The 16,552-nt window shown below is 43.5% G+C and overlaps 1 protein-coding gene across 2 annotated transcripts in view; it reads right to left on the bottom strand.

Annotated features, from left to right (window-relative positions):
- Nucleotides 1–13,686, bottom strand: part of RAI14 (retinoic acid induced 14) — a 92,267-nt gene extending 78,581 nt beyond the window's left edge. For both annotated transcript variants that reach the window (XM_075740743.1, XM_075740742.1), the window contains exons 1-2: nt 13,548–13,686; nt 3,464–3,555 (exon numbers count right to left, since the gene is read on the bottom strand). In XM_075740743.1, coding sequence (XP_075596858.1) covers nt 3,464–3,499 — 36 coding nt within the window. In that variant the 5' untranslated portion in view covers nt 3,500–3,555; nt 13,548–13,686. The remainder of the gene's footprint in view (nt 1–3,463; nt 3,556–13,547) is intronic.
- Nucleotides 13,687–16,552: the final 2,866 nt, after the last annotated feature.

A 16,552-nucleotide genomic window follows, 5' to 3' on the forward strand; every position in this document is an offset into this window, starting at 1 on the left:
CAATTTCTGTTGTTTTGTCTACAGACTCTTGAAGCACATCCACTACTTAGCTTCCAGTCTCAGCATTTGGTCCCACCTAGGTGTCCTGTTCACAGATTTCTAGAGTGCAAGCATCCTCCTGTAACTACACATCATGCTTTGACAATACTCATTTGTGACAGTACGATAAATCTCATTCTTCCACTCCAAATACACATGTTCACATGGCAACAGTCACCCCCAGGAAGGATTTCACAGTGATTAAGTGTGTCAAGGAAACAAGATTCTCCAGTTATTGAAGCTGCCTGCGCACACAGAGAGTGCATCAGGTAAGGTACAGGGGAGCTGAGCTGCAAAAGCACGAAGTGAGGAGTCACTCTCCCATCTAAAGAGAGTCATGCTCCCATCTATCAGCTGTGAACTGTATCAATTCTGCTAAATATCAGAATTAGCAGCCTTATTTACTTGTGCGTTCCTGCAACTCCTTTGCTGGCATGCCCACCCCTGCGCTTTTTAGGCCAATAATCTCAGGGTGTGATTTGACAATGCAGCTAAGCCAAGCAACAGCTGCAGAAAGGGATGTCCTGCTGACCCCCCTACTTTCACCATTCCTCTCAGGGCTGACCCTACAGTGAGGCAGAGCAGGGAGTTAACCAGCTAAAACTCACTGGACAAAGCAATTTTCCATCACTTTATGTCCCTGAACTGGCTCACTGCTGGGTCAGATACCCTCAAAACCAAAAGGGCAGAGATGAAAGAAGAGGGAGTGAGGACATCTCTTTTGCAAGCTTCAAGACTGGTGTAGCTACAGCACCAAAGCAAAGCCCTGCAGCAGAGACACAAAGACATATGCATGTATATCGGCAGTTATGCCCACTTTCAATTCAGCCACTCCAGAACAGCCTAGAGAGCCTTAATACATCAGTGAAGTTTTCTACGTGGTGTTCATTCCAGCATACAGTTTTATGTTACCAGCCTTAATGCTGAGAAGTGTTTGTGTAATTCCTGTTGCTCACACACTCCTTGAAGACCTATTCCTACTCCTGCCCCTCTTCCTATTTTTTTTTTTATGCTAACAGTGAGGCTAAAGAGAAAGGTACTTTTCCTTCCCCCAAGACACCTTCAGTTCTACAAAATAAGACATTAAAGAGTTCAGAAAGAAACACAAGGGAGGTAGGATGAGAAAAAAAGAGTCCCTACATCCCTGCTGACTTTACCCTTATCTCCAATCCAAAAGCAGTTACCACATCTTATAAATTGAGATACAAATAAGACTAATTCCAATTAAAACCACCTCCTTTTCCTCCGCCCCACAAATTATAGCTAAGGGCAGCTTCTGGAAACTAAAGAGAAGGATAATTTTCCTTGCTTATCTTGCACAAAATATAGAACAGCTCCTGTTGGCCGTTTTGAATTATGCCCTTAAGGTTTGGCTTCAAAACAGAGGAAAACAGACTGTCACTGATTTAGACTGCTGTGCTCTTAGAGCTGCATATCTAAACTTTAGGTATCTGAAAAATCCTTTGTGGTCAACTTTGTCTCCAGCTAGTAGACAGCAGTAGTATTAAAACAACAAATTCTTTTCAGACTCCACTTGGTTTTGGGGAGAGGCATAAGTGAAATATCAAGGATACGTTAAGTAAGGAGTAAGTCAACCAGTGCAATTTATAGCAGTGGGTGGACTAGCTACAGCAAGACCTAGTTGCATCACGCATGTCACTTAGCCTTTGCTCTAGAGCAGCAGCCCAGTCAACTAGCATAAAAGTGTGAATGAAGTCATCTTAACACACAGGCACACCTAACTTCCATAATACCAGCTGTGTTCACATATTAGCCAAGGGACTGTTCTCATTACTCAAGCAGATGCCTGTAGGAAGTTTTACTGGTGTAGGTGAACGCAAAATAGCAATTGCTGCTACTTGTTGCAACAGGAACAACAAGGTCTGATCACAAAATTCTAGCTGTTCCAAACTGAATAGCATATTCAGTTAGATGAGACGCTAGAGACTTGTGACATTTTTTTTATTCGTTTTGAAGTGGCACAAGACACTGCGCTGCTGGCTGATTCAGTCTGGTGACTAGCAAAAGCCAAACACTGCTTAAGTAGTTGTAAGTGTTTCCCTCTGCTCCCAAAGGTTGGTTGACATATTTAGCTCATTTACAGGGGTAGTATTTTTAGAAAGAGCTCTTGCTAAACTGAAGGAATAGAGCATCCACCAGCGCTGCTGCTAGGAAGCCAACACAGCACCTAGGCCAAATGCTAACCTGTAGCTCTTTCTAACTAGTAACCAGCACATCTGCAGATTACACCGCAGAAGCTTCTCTACCTTCTTCACAGCTACTGAAGTGAAGCCAGCTAAAGACACCACTCTAATACTTTGCCATGAAACCATCTTTGCATCAAAGCACAGCCTGTACTAGTCCAGAGTGCAGTCTCTAATTTTATTCCTGAACATCAAAACTTCTTTTTCAACTCCATTTTCAAATCTAAAGCATCTTCACCAAATATGGCTGCTCTAGGATCTTGTGCAAATCTGGCCATGACAAACAATACACCACTTCTTTCAAAGCAGCACACAAATTTAGGATGAAAAATGGAACATTATATTCTTCACAGATCACAGAAATTTGTTACAAATTTCACACAAAATCTGGAAAGTCAATTAAACACAAACTCACCTATTTCACTGACTGCTCACTGCACTATCAAATAAGCATTATTATTAGTGCATGACAAAAAGCTGGAATGAGTAGCAGTAGGAAGAAAGAGACAAGAACAGGACTGACTGCAGCAATTCCACTGCTCCATGGGAAGTAGGCTTACTATACAAGTTGAAGCTTGGGGTTTCCACTGATACTACTACTAGCACAAGGCAATATATGATATGCAGCCTAATGCCTCCCTAAACACAGTTCTGAAGAGTCTCCTGTTGGACCTTCAAATTTATGTCTGTCATCCTCACTGCTCAAGCTTCATATCCACCTCTGCCGTTGCACTAGAACAGATAAGGCACAGCTGCCCTAATTGCACAGCTTGTTCCTGTATTCTTGCTGACAAAGAAACCCTGCCACAGAGTGAGGAGACATTTCGTTAAGTGCTCAAACACCACACTGATAAGAACAGTATTATGCTTAGACAGAAATATGATTGGGTAATAAAGTCCTTAGGAGGCTTAATCCTATAGCTGGAACAAAGTTTCAATCTGGGCACCCAGCACAATCTAACAGACGTTCTGCAGACCCCACACATATGAGCAGGATTCAGTTATGGGGAGCAAGGTAGTGAAGTCCTATTAGTTTGCATAACAGAGAATTGCACTCCAAATAGAAATAGCTTACTCCATACTGTACTCAGCTGTTGCCTTTGTGCTTGCAAAAACGTTTTCTTCTCTGTAATTCATTAACCTACAACCTTATCAAGGTGGGAGTGAAGAACTTGTTTCCAGCATGGAAACCAGCAGTCAAACTGAGTAGAAATACTTACGTCACTCTTCCTGAACTTTGCTTTTAAGCTCTTCATGCTGATCACATTCAACCTTCCAAACTTTTGAGGAGCTTTTTATCCTTCTTCAATATCTAAACAAAAAAGAAAAAAAAAAAAGATTCCAACTTGATACCATTCAGTTCACTGGCAGCCAAGTCTGAATTAAATTTGCATACCTATATCACTCTGAGGATTTAGCCCTCAAGCTCTAAAAAAAAGATTAACAGCCAGTTAAGGGAAACTTTCTGTTTCTCCAAACTTAAAAGCAAGCCTCAGTCTGACCACAGAGGAATAGAGCAAATCTGTACCAAAACCTCAAGTGTGTATCATGTTATACTAGCTACCTCTCGACATAATTAGATCACCAACACGTTCATATATGTAGCAGCTTTCTCTGCCCATTGCCTATTTTAACATTATCATGAGGGCAGCCATTTGTAAAGTGGGAAAAGCAGAAATAAATATGCAAAGTCATTCATTAAAACTGTGGGCCTCTACTAGGTAGCAGAAGTACCACCATTATTGTATGTAGAAGTCTAACCACTAACCAAATGCAAAGTTATATGCATGACACATACTAGGAGAGCTCAACCCAACGTAGCAGATAGAACCATCTGAGCAAGAGCAGAGGTTATCACTAAAAGATTTGTTTTATACTCTTCCACATAAGAAACTTTTATGTGTACTCTTGGAGTCATAGCTGCTTAATTTGGCAGTGCACTATCACAGTCATGTTCCCCCTTCCTCCAAGTGAAGAGCAGCAGCAGTTGCACAAACATATAAAAGTAACATTACAGACAAGCTGCAAGCTCTCACATGGCAACAGGGAGCCAGTGCCTAGAGCAAAGTTTCCTACAGAAAGCTTCAATATACCACATATTACCAATCCAACATAAATGTGATGGCAAAGAGCATGTTAAATTAGCGTGGCAATGTGCTTTTTCCTAGAGCACAGCAGAAAAACTTAAGAGCAACACATGCCTGGACTAGGCAAAGCTATCTATGCAAAAATGTTCAAATTTCTAGTTTTACAGCATGCTCACTGGAATAGTCAGTCACTCTTATCTACAAGTTTTAGCTGCTATACAAATTCTTTCTGAAGGAACAGTTTAAAGTAAAGGATGTTCAGCTGTATAAACTTCCTCCCACCACCCTAGAAAAAAAAAAAAGGAGAAAAAATATTATGAGTCTAGCCAGATAAATAAATAACTGAAATGAGGACCAGAGCATAAATTCAAATAGGTCATGCAGGGTCACTAATGTTTCACATCACTCTTCAGAAACAGTAGATTACAGTTTGATAAGTGAGATTCAATTGTTTCATAAAAGAAAGTCTCATTATTATGAAACAAGTTGCTATGTTCTACATGATCACTCTACTATGAGTTTTAAAATGCAAGTACACAGTATACCCGTGGTAGAATATATATGAATGCTTCCACAAAAGTACCATTCAGGAATAGCAATTAGTGCTAAGTAAACACATCAGTTCAACCCCATATTTATCTGCCAGCCATTTAAGACAAACACAAGTACATTTCTTCAAAAAAAACCCCAAACAAAAAATCCCATACACTACATACGCACTAATACATTTCCCACAGAACACACACCTTCAGTATGTAATCTGTATGGGGTAATTTTGTAGGCTGTTAAAATATCATTAAATCTAATTAAATTACTCTAAGTCTAATTAAACAGTAATTCTGAAGTCATATCAGATTCCTGACTGCTTTCAGGTATACGAACAAGGGGTTTCTTTCGAAGTTCTTGCTTTTCATCTCAAGGAGAATGGGCTTGTGGTATTTTGTTTAATTCTTCAGCACACAAAAGGAAAAGAAAAAAAAATTGCAGAAGTTTTTCACTCCCTGGCTTAAGTGACAATTTCTTAGCTTTTTCGTGGGCTGAATGGAGTATTTGTAAAATAGTAACCAAAAAAAATTAAAAAAAAAAAAAGGGGCAAGTTTTGAACAATCCCAAAGAAGGAATTATTTTAGGTTGCTCTGACAGAAGCATACCACTTTATTCCTACTACACCTACTCAAAGTTTGGAGAAAGTGTTTAAATTGCACAACAGCTGTCATAACCTGCACTGGAAAGGAGCCGAAACCTCAGCAAGAGCCCAATAATCTCCTAAATCATTCTCTAGCAACAACAAGGATGATGAGCATTGCAAAGACCAGAAATGCCAGGGTACAGACACAACAAATGCCATTACACTTATCTGGCGTACTTTACATACCATGCCAGAAAGGGGGGGGGGGGGGAGAAAAAAAAAGAGGACAAACCCCCAAACTGTTTTTAAAACTTTTGGGAAAAATAAAACCACAATTTAAAGGAACTTTAAAAGCTGAGAAACATCATACAATATCCCACAAAATCCAAAATTTAACATGACTTTTTGTTTTAAAACTTAAACATATTTGACTAAAAAAAAGTAAACAGTTTAATCAGACCAGTTAAATATAAAGAAATCCTGTGCATACGGAATTGAAAACAAGAAATCTTTCCTCACATACAGATTGCCAAAGAATTGTCTGCTATAGGCTGTCTTTCTCCTTCCCACCCCTTCAGCATTTTTGGCTCCCATGAATGAAAGATTTGTTATAGCTCCCATGGAAGATAAGTACTCCACTACAGGGCTATGGGGGAGATGACACTCGTTGTAGGTATATGCACAGAACAGCTGCAAAGCTGGAGTCTCTCCTATGAGGAAGCCATAATAGAGTCTAATTAACAAGCTTTGCAAGCACTTCTAATATTCTACTTCTCCCCCTTTTGAGGAAGGAAGAAGGGAGGTGAGGTGCATTTCTATTAGAAGCCAACTTATTTTTCCCACAGGATATTTCACCTCTTGCGTAAGTGCATTTTATACATTGAATGTGAAACTCAAGTCCTCAGCATAATTAAAAGAGCATGCACAAGCACACAAAAACAGCATTCCCAAGTTTAGTGTGTGTCAGATCTGTATTTTTTCCATAAGAGATAAACACAAACATTAAGATTACAGCTTGTGCATCATAGTGCCCATAATCCTTCAGCTGTAGAGATAAAAACCCATGAATCAGTGAAGGCTGCCTTTTCTTGGCACTGTTTAAAGGAGGAAGTCACCTCTCAAAGGGTGTAATTATTGGAATTGATGCAAAAAAAGAGGTCAGCATCCTGATTCAGCAGAGCTTTATGGCAACTGTTCATTTGCCAGAGGGGGGATAAAGGAAGCACCATTAATACACTCCTGTTTTACAAGATAGAAAATGACTACTAGAAATTCACTAGGGAGCATCAAGACACTTCAAAGCAGTATTTTTACAATGAATCACAGGTATTAACAAGAAGCAAGCTCTACAAATAGTGGCATTTCTCTGCTTTCAGAACAAATGTGATAATAAATACTGAGCGTTGTCATTTTGTAGCTGCATCAAGTTAGTAGTAGAGAAGCGCTTAACTCCAGGATTCTCAACAGCTGATGCTGATCACGTGCTTTTAACCATTAATTCCCAAATTAAATATCTAGTCTTTTATCTCATCTTCCTTCAGCTTAATGTTAAGAAATAGCTTTCAGGAATACAAGTCACAGAAAACATCTTTAGGTTGGTGGTAAACCTATCTAGTTAAAACGAGACATTGAAGTGGTGGTAATCTTTGGGGTTGATAATTTCACTGAAACCGTTTTAATACACAATACAATCTTTAGGTTTAAACATAGGAAACAGATTAGGATAATCTTCCCCACTGATTTACAGTGAGATCTATGCAAACCACAGTAAATAACTATACTGACATATTTTTTCCTTTTATTAAATTGCATTAAAATCAGAGCAAGGCCTTTCAAACAATGTTACAATTAACTCCTTGAACAGCCAAAGATCCAGTGATGCAATAGTAAAACAGTCTTAGTTTTACTAAGTAAAACTACATTTACAGTAAAACCATACACAATGCACACTGTTCATGCCAATGACAGTTACCCTTTACTGACAAGTGCTGAATTCAATCGATTTAGGTGTCAGAAGTCTTGCACCTCTTTCAGAATACCTTGAGAAGCTTCCATCTCAGACACTGCTCTTCTGCAGCAAAGCACATTTCATATCGTCAACTAATTTCCCTTTCCCCTCCCAAAAATACTTCAATTTTTTTTTTTTTTTTTAACTTTGTGAGGTTACAGAAAAGACCTAGAGACTCCATGCAAGATCTGGCAACATAGGAAAAAAAAAGGGGGGGCGGGGGGGGAGGCGGTCTGGAAGGATACCATTGCCACCATAAACTTACATCGCCTTTGTGTAAATATGCCTATGCTCATAGGAGAAAATAAGCGGTCCCAGAAGTATCGTCTTCCAAAGCACACCACCATCATCCATTCTCTGGATGATCACTTTCTACATCACAATATCTGCTCTGACCCAGAACAGCAAGCTGTTGCAGCAGCCAGCACTGCAGAGCAGCCAGAGGCATCCACACTACTAGCATCTCTTCTGCTGCCCACCTTCAGTACCCAACTTTTCAAATGCTTCAAATGCCTGAGCTCCCCCTGACCTACTATCCAATATCAAGAACATGTCCAAACCCAAGTCTCTCCTTAGCACCGCCAAAGCCACAGGACCACCTGGAGGCATTAGCCATTGCCCAGCCTCTTTGGTTCTTTGTACACAAATGCAGCAAACCCACGCTGTCCAAAAAAAATCCAACACTTCATCTGTGACTACCTTCTCGTTTCCATCCAGCTGAGCATATTCTTCTATTTCTCAGGCCAAAGCAAAGAAGCATGTATGATGTCACCAAAAGCAATGGGAACATTTCCCCCCCTCTTCATCAGCACAGCTCAGTTTTTCCATCTTGAGTAACCCATCCTCCTATCATAGGAAAAGTCAAATGGAACAGAATTTATTTTTTTTTTAAAACTTAATGTCACCTATAAAGACAAATAATTCTTGGCTTGGTTAATCTATTACTTACTAACAAAAACACACTGAAAAATGCACTGAGAAGCCCAAGCACTACACAAGAGTGGGAGTGATTTATATACAGTTAATCCCACTCTAAACAGAATCAGACATCAGAGATAGCAAGGGCCTTGGGTAACTTAGTACAATCCCTCTATCTGTTCACAAATCACTGGCAAGGATGTGCTGAACTGTACAAATTTAAGCATTTGAGCCCAAAAGTTAGAGCTCCACAGATATTGCATCACTAATGAATCTACAGCTATCACTCCTCCCTCCAGAATACTTTGCATCAACTCTTTACTCTTACACTTCTTTTTGATATTCAGAATTTGCAAATGTTAAACTTCATTTTTAATGGATTCAGCTAAAGCAGTACCAGCCTCTGTGGACGTTATACAACTACTACAAACCCAGGCAAGACTGTCAATAGGGAGGATATGTGCAGTTTGCTTAACTGTTTTCAAAATCATACAATCATAGAATGGCCTCGGTTGGAAGGGACCTTAAAGATCAACTAGTTCCAGCTCCCCTGCCACGGGCAGGGACACCCTCCACTAGACCAGGTTGCCCAAAGCCCCATCCAGCCTGGTCTTGAACACTTCCAGGGATGGGTTCTAGAGATCTAGGAGAAAGCTTGCATCAATAAGGCCTTAGACACAGTGAAATACAGGAGAAGATTAGAGAAAAATCAAAATGTGACATTGCCCTGATTTGTTTACTTGGCGTATTAGACACCACTCCAGACAAAATCCTAGCTCAAGCAAAGTCCAGGTAAATTTGTCAGTTATTCATTACACAAAACTTCACCCTGTTCTTACTCCAGTTCTTTTGTCTGGAAGTGTCTGTCAACACACATTCAGTTCACTGAAGAGCACAGTGAAAGAGATAAGACTTGCTGCATCAACTGGGACATATTGCTGTCTTTCTCTGCTTTCAATTTCCCTGTCTCTAAAACAAAAAGACCCCCCTTTGCGTGCCCCTCAATTTTGAGGCCATGTTCTCTGGTTTGATCATAAATAAGGTATGTTGCAGTCCTGAAGACTTTTCCATGTTCAACGCTTAGTCCAATGGGGCTAAATTGAAATTGAAGCATCCAGCTACAACTAGAAATAGAGAAAAATGATGCAGAGTCCCACTTGTGAAATGTCAGTTCTTAAATGAGAAACCCACATGGATAACAACAGCTAGTACTTGTTTATACTTACTCCCTTCCTAATATTCTGTATCAACCGTTCAACTAGATGCTCTTCAGAATGGGCAAACACGACAATCTGTACAGATGCAACATTAAACCTACGAAGAGACATATCCATGACTTTATGGATGAATATTCTGAAATAGCCTACGGTAGAACGGTTACCTAACTTTCTAGGAGTTATGAAGACGAGAACATCAATCTAGCCCCACTCCCATAAACTCTGCCCTTATACTTTTGAAAGTCTTGGAAGGGTATGCTACTGAAAACTCCTGTAGTCTAGAAATACCTTCAGAGACTGTGCTGATAACACAAGTCCCCTCTTCAGCTTTCAAGTTCCTGGTAGGGAAAATACTTTAGCTGCTTAAAATGCAGTACCTTTTGAAACATTACCCAAAAATGGAAAGACAGTTAGGTGTGTTTCCACCCCTCAAAAAAAAGTACTCAGAAATCAGATATTTTCTATCCAGGGAGACTATAAATGCTACTAACGAACAGAATATCAGCAAGATCAACACCTACATCTTAGTGATAATCAAGTGATTTTTATCTATTATATTCAGGTTGTTGAAACTTACAGTCAACAAGCTGCAGCATTAGGTGTCATACAAATACTAGAGAAGACAGCCTAGACTTTAAGATACTTCTCCCAGCCTTCAGAGACCTATGAATCTCTAGTTCTCTCCTAGAATTATCATGCTGGTGTCTCAGGCAAGTCCTTGTGAACAAGGTTCTCAGAAAGCACTCAAGCATCAAAGTCCCCAGAGACATTTCAGGATATCCCAGTGCCTTTGGGAATCCAGACACCTGCAATAACCAACAGTAGCTCCCTGACTCTCAGCAGTTATGAGGAAAGAAGTGGAACATCCTCAGCTACTGAAGTTACAGAGTACAAACTCGTTTTCTACTGTAACGCCTGAACAAACTTGGCTCTCCACTTTACCCATTCCCCCTATAGATTCAGGTGAAAAAAAAAAACAAAAAAACAGGCATCTTGTTTTACAGTATTTTGAATACCAGCAATGGCTTCCAGGCGCAAAACCAAGAGGAGATTATGGCAGCTTTAGAAGCTATACTTAAGCTATTACAGCCTTCATCTAAAATGCAAGACCTGCCTGCAGAGGAAGGACGTGAGTCAAGATCTAACACTTCCCAGGCAAAGGCACTAACCATTAGTCTGGAGGCTCTTTCCTCCGGAGGTGGTCTCAACTACCACCATCACCCCCAGGCATTACTAGCCATCCCATTCTAGATCTCAACACAAGGGAAGGATGCTTCCTTTCCCTGCTGTGTACTTGCACTCCAGCAGTCTTTGGCAAGTAGCTAGTCCTAAGTGCCAGTGGAGAACTTCAATTGCTTCCACATTTCACCAGACTCACATTTGTTTCTGGCAGTTCAACAGTGATAAGCTCTGCTCTAAGGTATTACCTGTATCATAGCTATTTGCACTACTTCCTTTATACTCTAAAAGTGCATTATTAGATGACCCTCAAAATGTAAGAAGCAGCAAGGACTGCCAACTCTGAAAACAAGTCCCAAGCCACCTCAAATGTAGAGCTATCACCTGAGTGCATTCACAGGCATCTAGACAGCAACTCCAAGGAACGCAAGCAAGAGAACAGGCTTCTCGAACATGCAGGAGAGCCAGCTCCCAAAGATGTTACAGATTGCTATACTCCCACCTTCAGATTTTCAGTAGTCTACTGCCTCTGCCGCTAAGCAAGGCACTAAGCTTTGAATTGATTTGTTCTAGTTTTGCTTGTTTTTTCTCTGTAGTTATTTCAAGCATTATCCTTGTGCAAAAAGAACTAGCCCACAATCAACTCTTAAAAGGAATGTGATTAAGGTATTGTTGCAGTAGGATTTAGAAGTTGCCAACATCTCACGCAAGAACTTAGCTTTCATATTTCTCCACGCACTGCTTCTCCCTCAACAGAGGCACAAACTCCTTATGAGAAAAGCGGGAGAAGAAAGTAACATAGTGGAAACATACAAAAGAAACCAAACCCACTCTAAAGAGATGAGGCAAGTGAGTGAACTGTCTTGTGAAATGCTTACATTGCTTCATGAGACCAGCAGCCTCCCACCTAGTGTCCTCCACTTGAAGTTACCCATCTCTTGGATCAGGGAAGGAGAGGGGAGGAGGTAGCATTTTATTGCTTTTCTAGCAGATGCACTCTTGGAAGAGGGAAGGGAATAGCACAGGGCCAATATTTTTGGAGACTGGAAGGATGGAGGCCTGCTACTGCATAGTGACTTATTGGCACTGAGCTTGGCTTCAACTCAAGAGAATGCTGAGCTCATATCAAGCCTTGTTCTACTCAAATGCTCTTTCACTCTGGTTCATATGGCTGTTATGCAATTCTTCTATTAGTAAATAGAATCTCATTGACAGCTTTCCATGAGTATGCCCAGACAAGAGCCAAGCAGGTCACTGACAGATACTTACTAAATTCATTTACTCCTAGTTAATCTAGGACATCAGAAGGCCTTTCTAAGATGCTGTATGTGTAGTTTTTGGCATTTGATTTTTCTTTTTTAATAACACACACAAATCTGCAACCCGCTGGGATAATTAAAAAAAAGAGACTACAGCTTCTACTAGAGCAGCACTCAATCCATTAGACAGCAAACGTTTTATATCAGTTCTGCAATAAGCATGCTCACACTCAGTACAGGAACAAATGGGAGAATTTGTTAAGATCCTGCAATGCTGATAAAGCAGGATTTAACTCATCTTTTCACAGGGAGAAACTTAAGAATGTCACAAGTAGCAAAGGCAGACTGCAGAAGGCTCGTACTGCCAAAGGCTGTGCAAGAGAAAGCAACTCTTTCGCGTGCCCTGTTAGAAGTTAGAAGCACAGGTTCCTGGTTAAACTTGATGCGACTCCTAAAGCAGGCTTTTTTTTCCCCCCCGTTTCTTTTTCTACTTAGCAGCTACAGAAAATCTTGATTTTTTAAGCCCCCGTTGCCAGAGGAAGGCGTATCCCCCACGCGTGCCGCGGGGCAGGAGAGGCGGCTGGCAGCGGTGCGGGGGCACCCGGCGGAGCCCGGCACAACCGCCGCCCCTCGGGGGGCCCGGCACCCAGCCCTCCCTTCCCCGAGCTCCCACTAAAACCTCGGAGAGAAACCGCCCCACACGAGTACCGAGACAACGCCGGCCCCGGGGCCACTTTTTTTTACCGCAGAGCGGCAAACTGAGGGTCCCCTTCCCCCCGGGGGTGGTTTTAACGCCTGTGAAGGCTCCCCGGGAGAGGGGGTGCGGAGGCGGCACTACCGCCCCGCAGGGCTCAGCCGGACCCGCGCCGCCAGGGATCGCGCGACCCCGTCCCTGAGGCGGCGAGGGCGGCCGCCGCAGCTCCGCTCGGGGCTGAGGGACCCGCGGAAACACCCCCCCACACACACACCCCCCCCCCCCACACACACCCCCCCACACCCCCACACCCCCCCCCACACACACACCCCCCGCCGGGCGGGTAGGGGTGCGGGGGGAGGGGGGGGGGGCTGAACCGGCGCCGGCCTGACCGCACCGAGGTGCTACCGCTCACCCCCGCAGGCAGCTGTCACCCCCCGCCACGCACCGAGGGAAGAGGAAAAAAAAATGACAAAACTATCAATAAAGTAAATAAAAATAAACAGTCAAGCGGCAGCGACTCACGGGCTGCGCCGCCCCCAGTGCTCCCCACTCCCCCGCAGAGGAGAAACTGGGCTCTCCGGCAGCGCCGGGGGACAGAAGGGAGAAGTTTCCTCCTGTTGCGCCGCGCAGAGGGCTTCCCCCCTTCAGCCTCCGTCGGGAAAACGCCGGCCGGCAACGGCGGCAGCAGCCCCCCGCGGTCGGCGGCGGGGGCAGGTGGGCGCCGCACACAAAGCCCCTATTCACAACGCCCGCCGCCGTGCCTGCGTGCACGCAACCTCCCCCCGCCGCCTCACGCCGAGCCGCGCTCACCTCATGGAAGAGCCGCGTCCCGCTACGATCGTCTCCGCCGCCGGGAGCCTCGCACCGATCCGCGCCGCTGCTGAAGGGCGGAGCGGCGCCGCCGCGCGCCGCGGGACACTCGGCCGCTCCGCGCGGATAGGGCGAGAGGTGGGGGGGGGGGGCGTGTGACATCACTCCGCGGCCACGTGATGGCGGGGCTGCGGCCCCCCGCGGGGAAAGGGAGGGGGCAAAGCTCCCCCCCAGCCCCTCCCCTTCCCCGTGGGGCGCTGGAGACCCGCGCTCGCGGAGGGAGGTTCACGTGGCCGTTGCGCGGGGTTCCCGCCCTGGCGAGCGGGTGTCTGAGGTAGGGTTGGAGCGGGGGGCTGCCACGGGGGTGTTGTCGGTGGGGGACGCTTCAAGGAGCCCTTCTGTTGGTCCAGGGCCGGTGTGTGTGGGAAGGGTGTGTGGGGAGGTGAGTGTCAAGTCCCTTCTGCCTCTGGATGCCTTCTGACCACCTCTGCAGAAAGCTGAGGGGGGCAAAAAGTACGTCAAATTCTTGAAGGAGCGTAAGTGCTTCAGCACGTGAGAGAAGTCCTGCACTTCAGTTCCCTTCCCGTGTGTCAAATTCCCCTTTCTCAGACCCCTAGGCGGGAAGGACTGCTTCAGAAGAAAGAGAAGTGGGGTACTTCTTGTTTAGTACTGAGATTAATGACTGGTGTAGTGTTTGATTACGCAGGGATTTAGAGGTTAGAAAATCACAAGTGGGCTGTATAGCTGTGCCAAGGTACTGCTTCGCTGGACATGCTCCAGAAGTCTCTTTTCTGAGTAGGCCAAAGCCCTCTTCTCAAAGTTGAAGCTCCAGAGCACCCTTTCTCAAGTCTTCTGGCAAGCTGATGGCAAACCACCTCAGTATCTCACCAAAAGATCACAGTTGCTTTCACCTGTGCAAGGAACTTTGGACACTTTGTAAATTGTCCTGTTAAGTGAGTTGGTGAGCCCCTGCATACCATTCCACCACAACAGTCGTGACAGAGTTGCATCATCTTCCCATTGTATCATGCTCATCGACTGGTCCCACTCACCAGAGCCGTGTTCCCCATCTGAGAATGTCTAGTTTAATCTCTGTGATCATTCTTATCTTCTCTGTTCTCAACCATATCCACACCTTCTAAAGTGGCAAACAGTACAGGGAGGAAATGAGCACTTCAAAACTTTAGGTCATTATTGTAATAGTGGCAAGTATTGTTATTAAACAAATACACTTGATTATCATGAGAAGCATACTTTCCTCTGCTAATCTGCAGTCCTTACCTTGGCCAATTTGTTTTGCATGTGTTTTACCTTTGAGAACAGCCATAATCATGCCAGCACTGTTTCCTCTTTTTTTTTCCTTACAAAAAACACACGCACCAATGTTAATCTAATATAGTTAATGCTGAGAATTTAATTTGCACGAAACCAATAAAAACAAGAAAATTAAACTTCCCTGGCAATACTAGCTCAGCAGCTACAAAACATGTTGCAATTATTAGGCAATTATTTTTAATTCCAGTTATTTTTGAAAGCCAAATGCATGTGTACAATATGGTTAGAAAGTCTCCAACCTGCTTCTTCTAACACCAGCAACATTCCATGTAAACATGTGTGACTAACATGAAAATTATTTAATATGCTAGTACAATCTCTTACATTTTGAATAGTTTGACCACGTTGAATTTTTATTTCCACTCTTAATACTAGCATATCATAAAGATGGGGTTTGGGTATGTTTGCATGGGATGGTTGCATATAATGACACATGGATAATAAATAGTACGTTTTGGCTATGGTATTATAGAATACGCAGTTCTTGAGAACTGGGAAATACAGTATTTACTAGTTCCCAGAGGAGTATTGTTCATCGTCTCATAAACTCTGGCCCGGGATAAAGGCTTTGGGCTTTGTAGCGGCAGCTAGCTTAAATGCATTAAACCAAAGTGATCTGTCTGACGGATCCTGACTGCCCTCTGGGTTAGCCTCCTTGCATGGAAGACTGTGCTTTCATCTCTTCTTTTCTGACCCCCCTTTTGGGTCCCTCTCCAAGGGCAGGGCATTGCCTCTCATTCAAAACAATATGATGTAATTTTGTGGCTGAAGCCTCTGGGGGCGGAGCACAAGATTGGGATTCAGGACATCTCACCTCTAGTCCTAATTTTGCCCTCTGTGTGTTGTAGGACTCTGCAATGGTAATGTTTTTCCACCTGTCCTTCTACTGTCTATCTACAGGGTGAGAACAACTCTTTGAGACTTTTATTAAATGCTCAGCATGAGGTGCCAGAAAGTTGTTAGTAAGACAGAGAGAATCTAATCTGCAAGAGGCAGGAGGCGGAGCACATCCTACACAAGCAGCTTCTCTCAAAATCTAAGTATTAGCGCACCAGCAGTGTGACACCCGTCCTACACCACTCCATTCCTTCATACAACAGCAATAAGGCGAGGATGGGGGAGAAAGAGAATATCCTCTTCTGCTTGGTCTCCTGGAAAAGCTGGGGGGGGGGTTGCAGACAGTTTTGACTTGTGTGCTGCCCATGTGATGAAACCACCCATGCGTTTCTAGCTACTTCTCCAGAAGGGAGAGGCCTGGAAGTGGCTTAAAGATGTCTTTAATCACACCTTATCACTTTGTTGCACTATCTTGATAGCATCTGCTAATTAGCTCACTTAGCATTGTGGAGGTTTTTTCTGCTGCTGCTGGGTAGTTGTTAAATTTTTTTTTGCTGCTTCTGGCTACTGCCTTCTGCAGAACACAAAGTGCTGGTCACATCTCCGCTTAGAAATTATTTGCAAAGAAAATCACACTCCTGAGCTGTTTGATCACCTCTCTGCTATCCTTCAAGCGGCTTAAACCTGTTCTGTGAGCTGTACGTGCCACATGTTCTCTTCCCTTGTTGGACTTGTTCTGATCTGATTATTTCCAATTTGAATATATTTTGATTTGCTAATCCTGGCTATTATTTTTTGCTGAAGGACAATTTAAAGAAAGTTTGGGTTTAGAT

The sequence above is a fragment of the Balearica regulorum genome, chromosome Z, assembly GCF_011004875.1.
Source record: "Balearica regulorum gibbericeps isolate bBalReg1 chromosome Z, bBalReg1.pri, whole genome shotgun sequence".
Taxonomy (NCBI): domain Eukaryota; kingdom Metazoa; phylum Chordata; class Aves; order Gruiformes; family Gruidae; genus Balearica; species Balearica regulorum.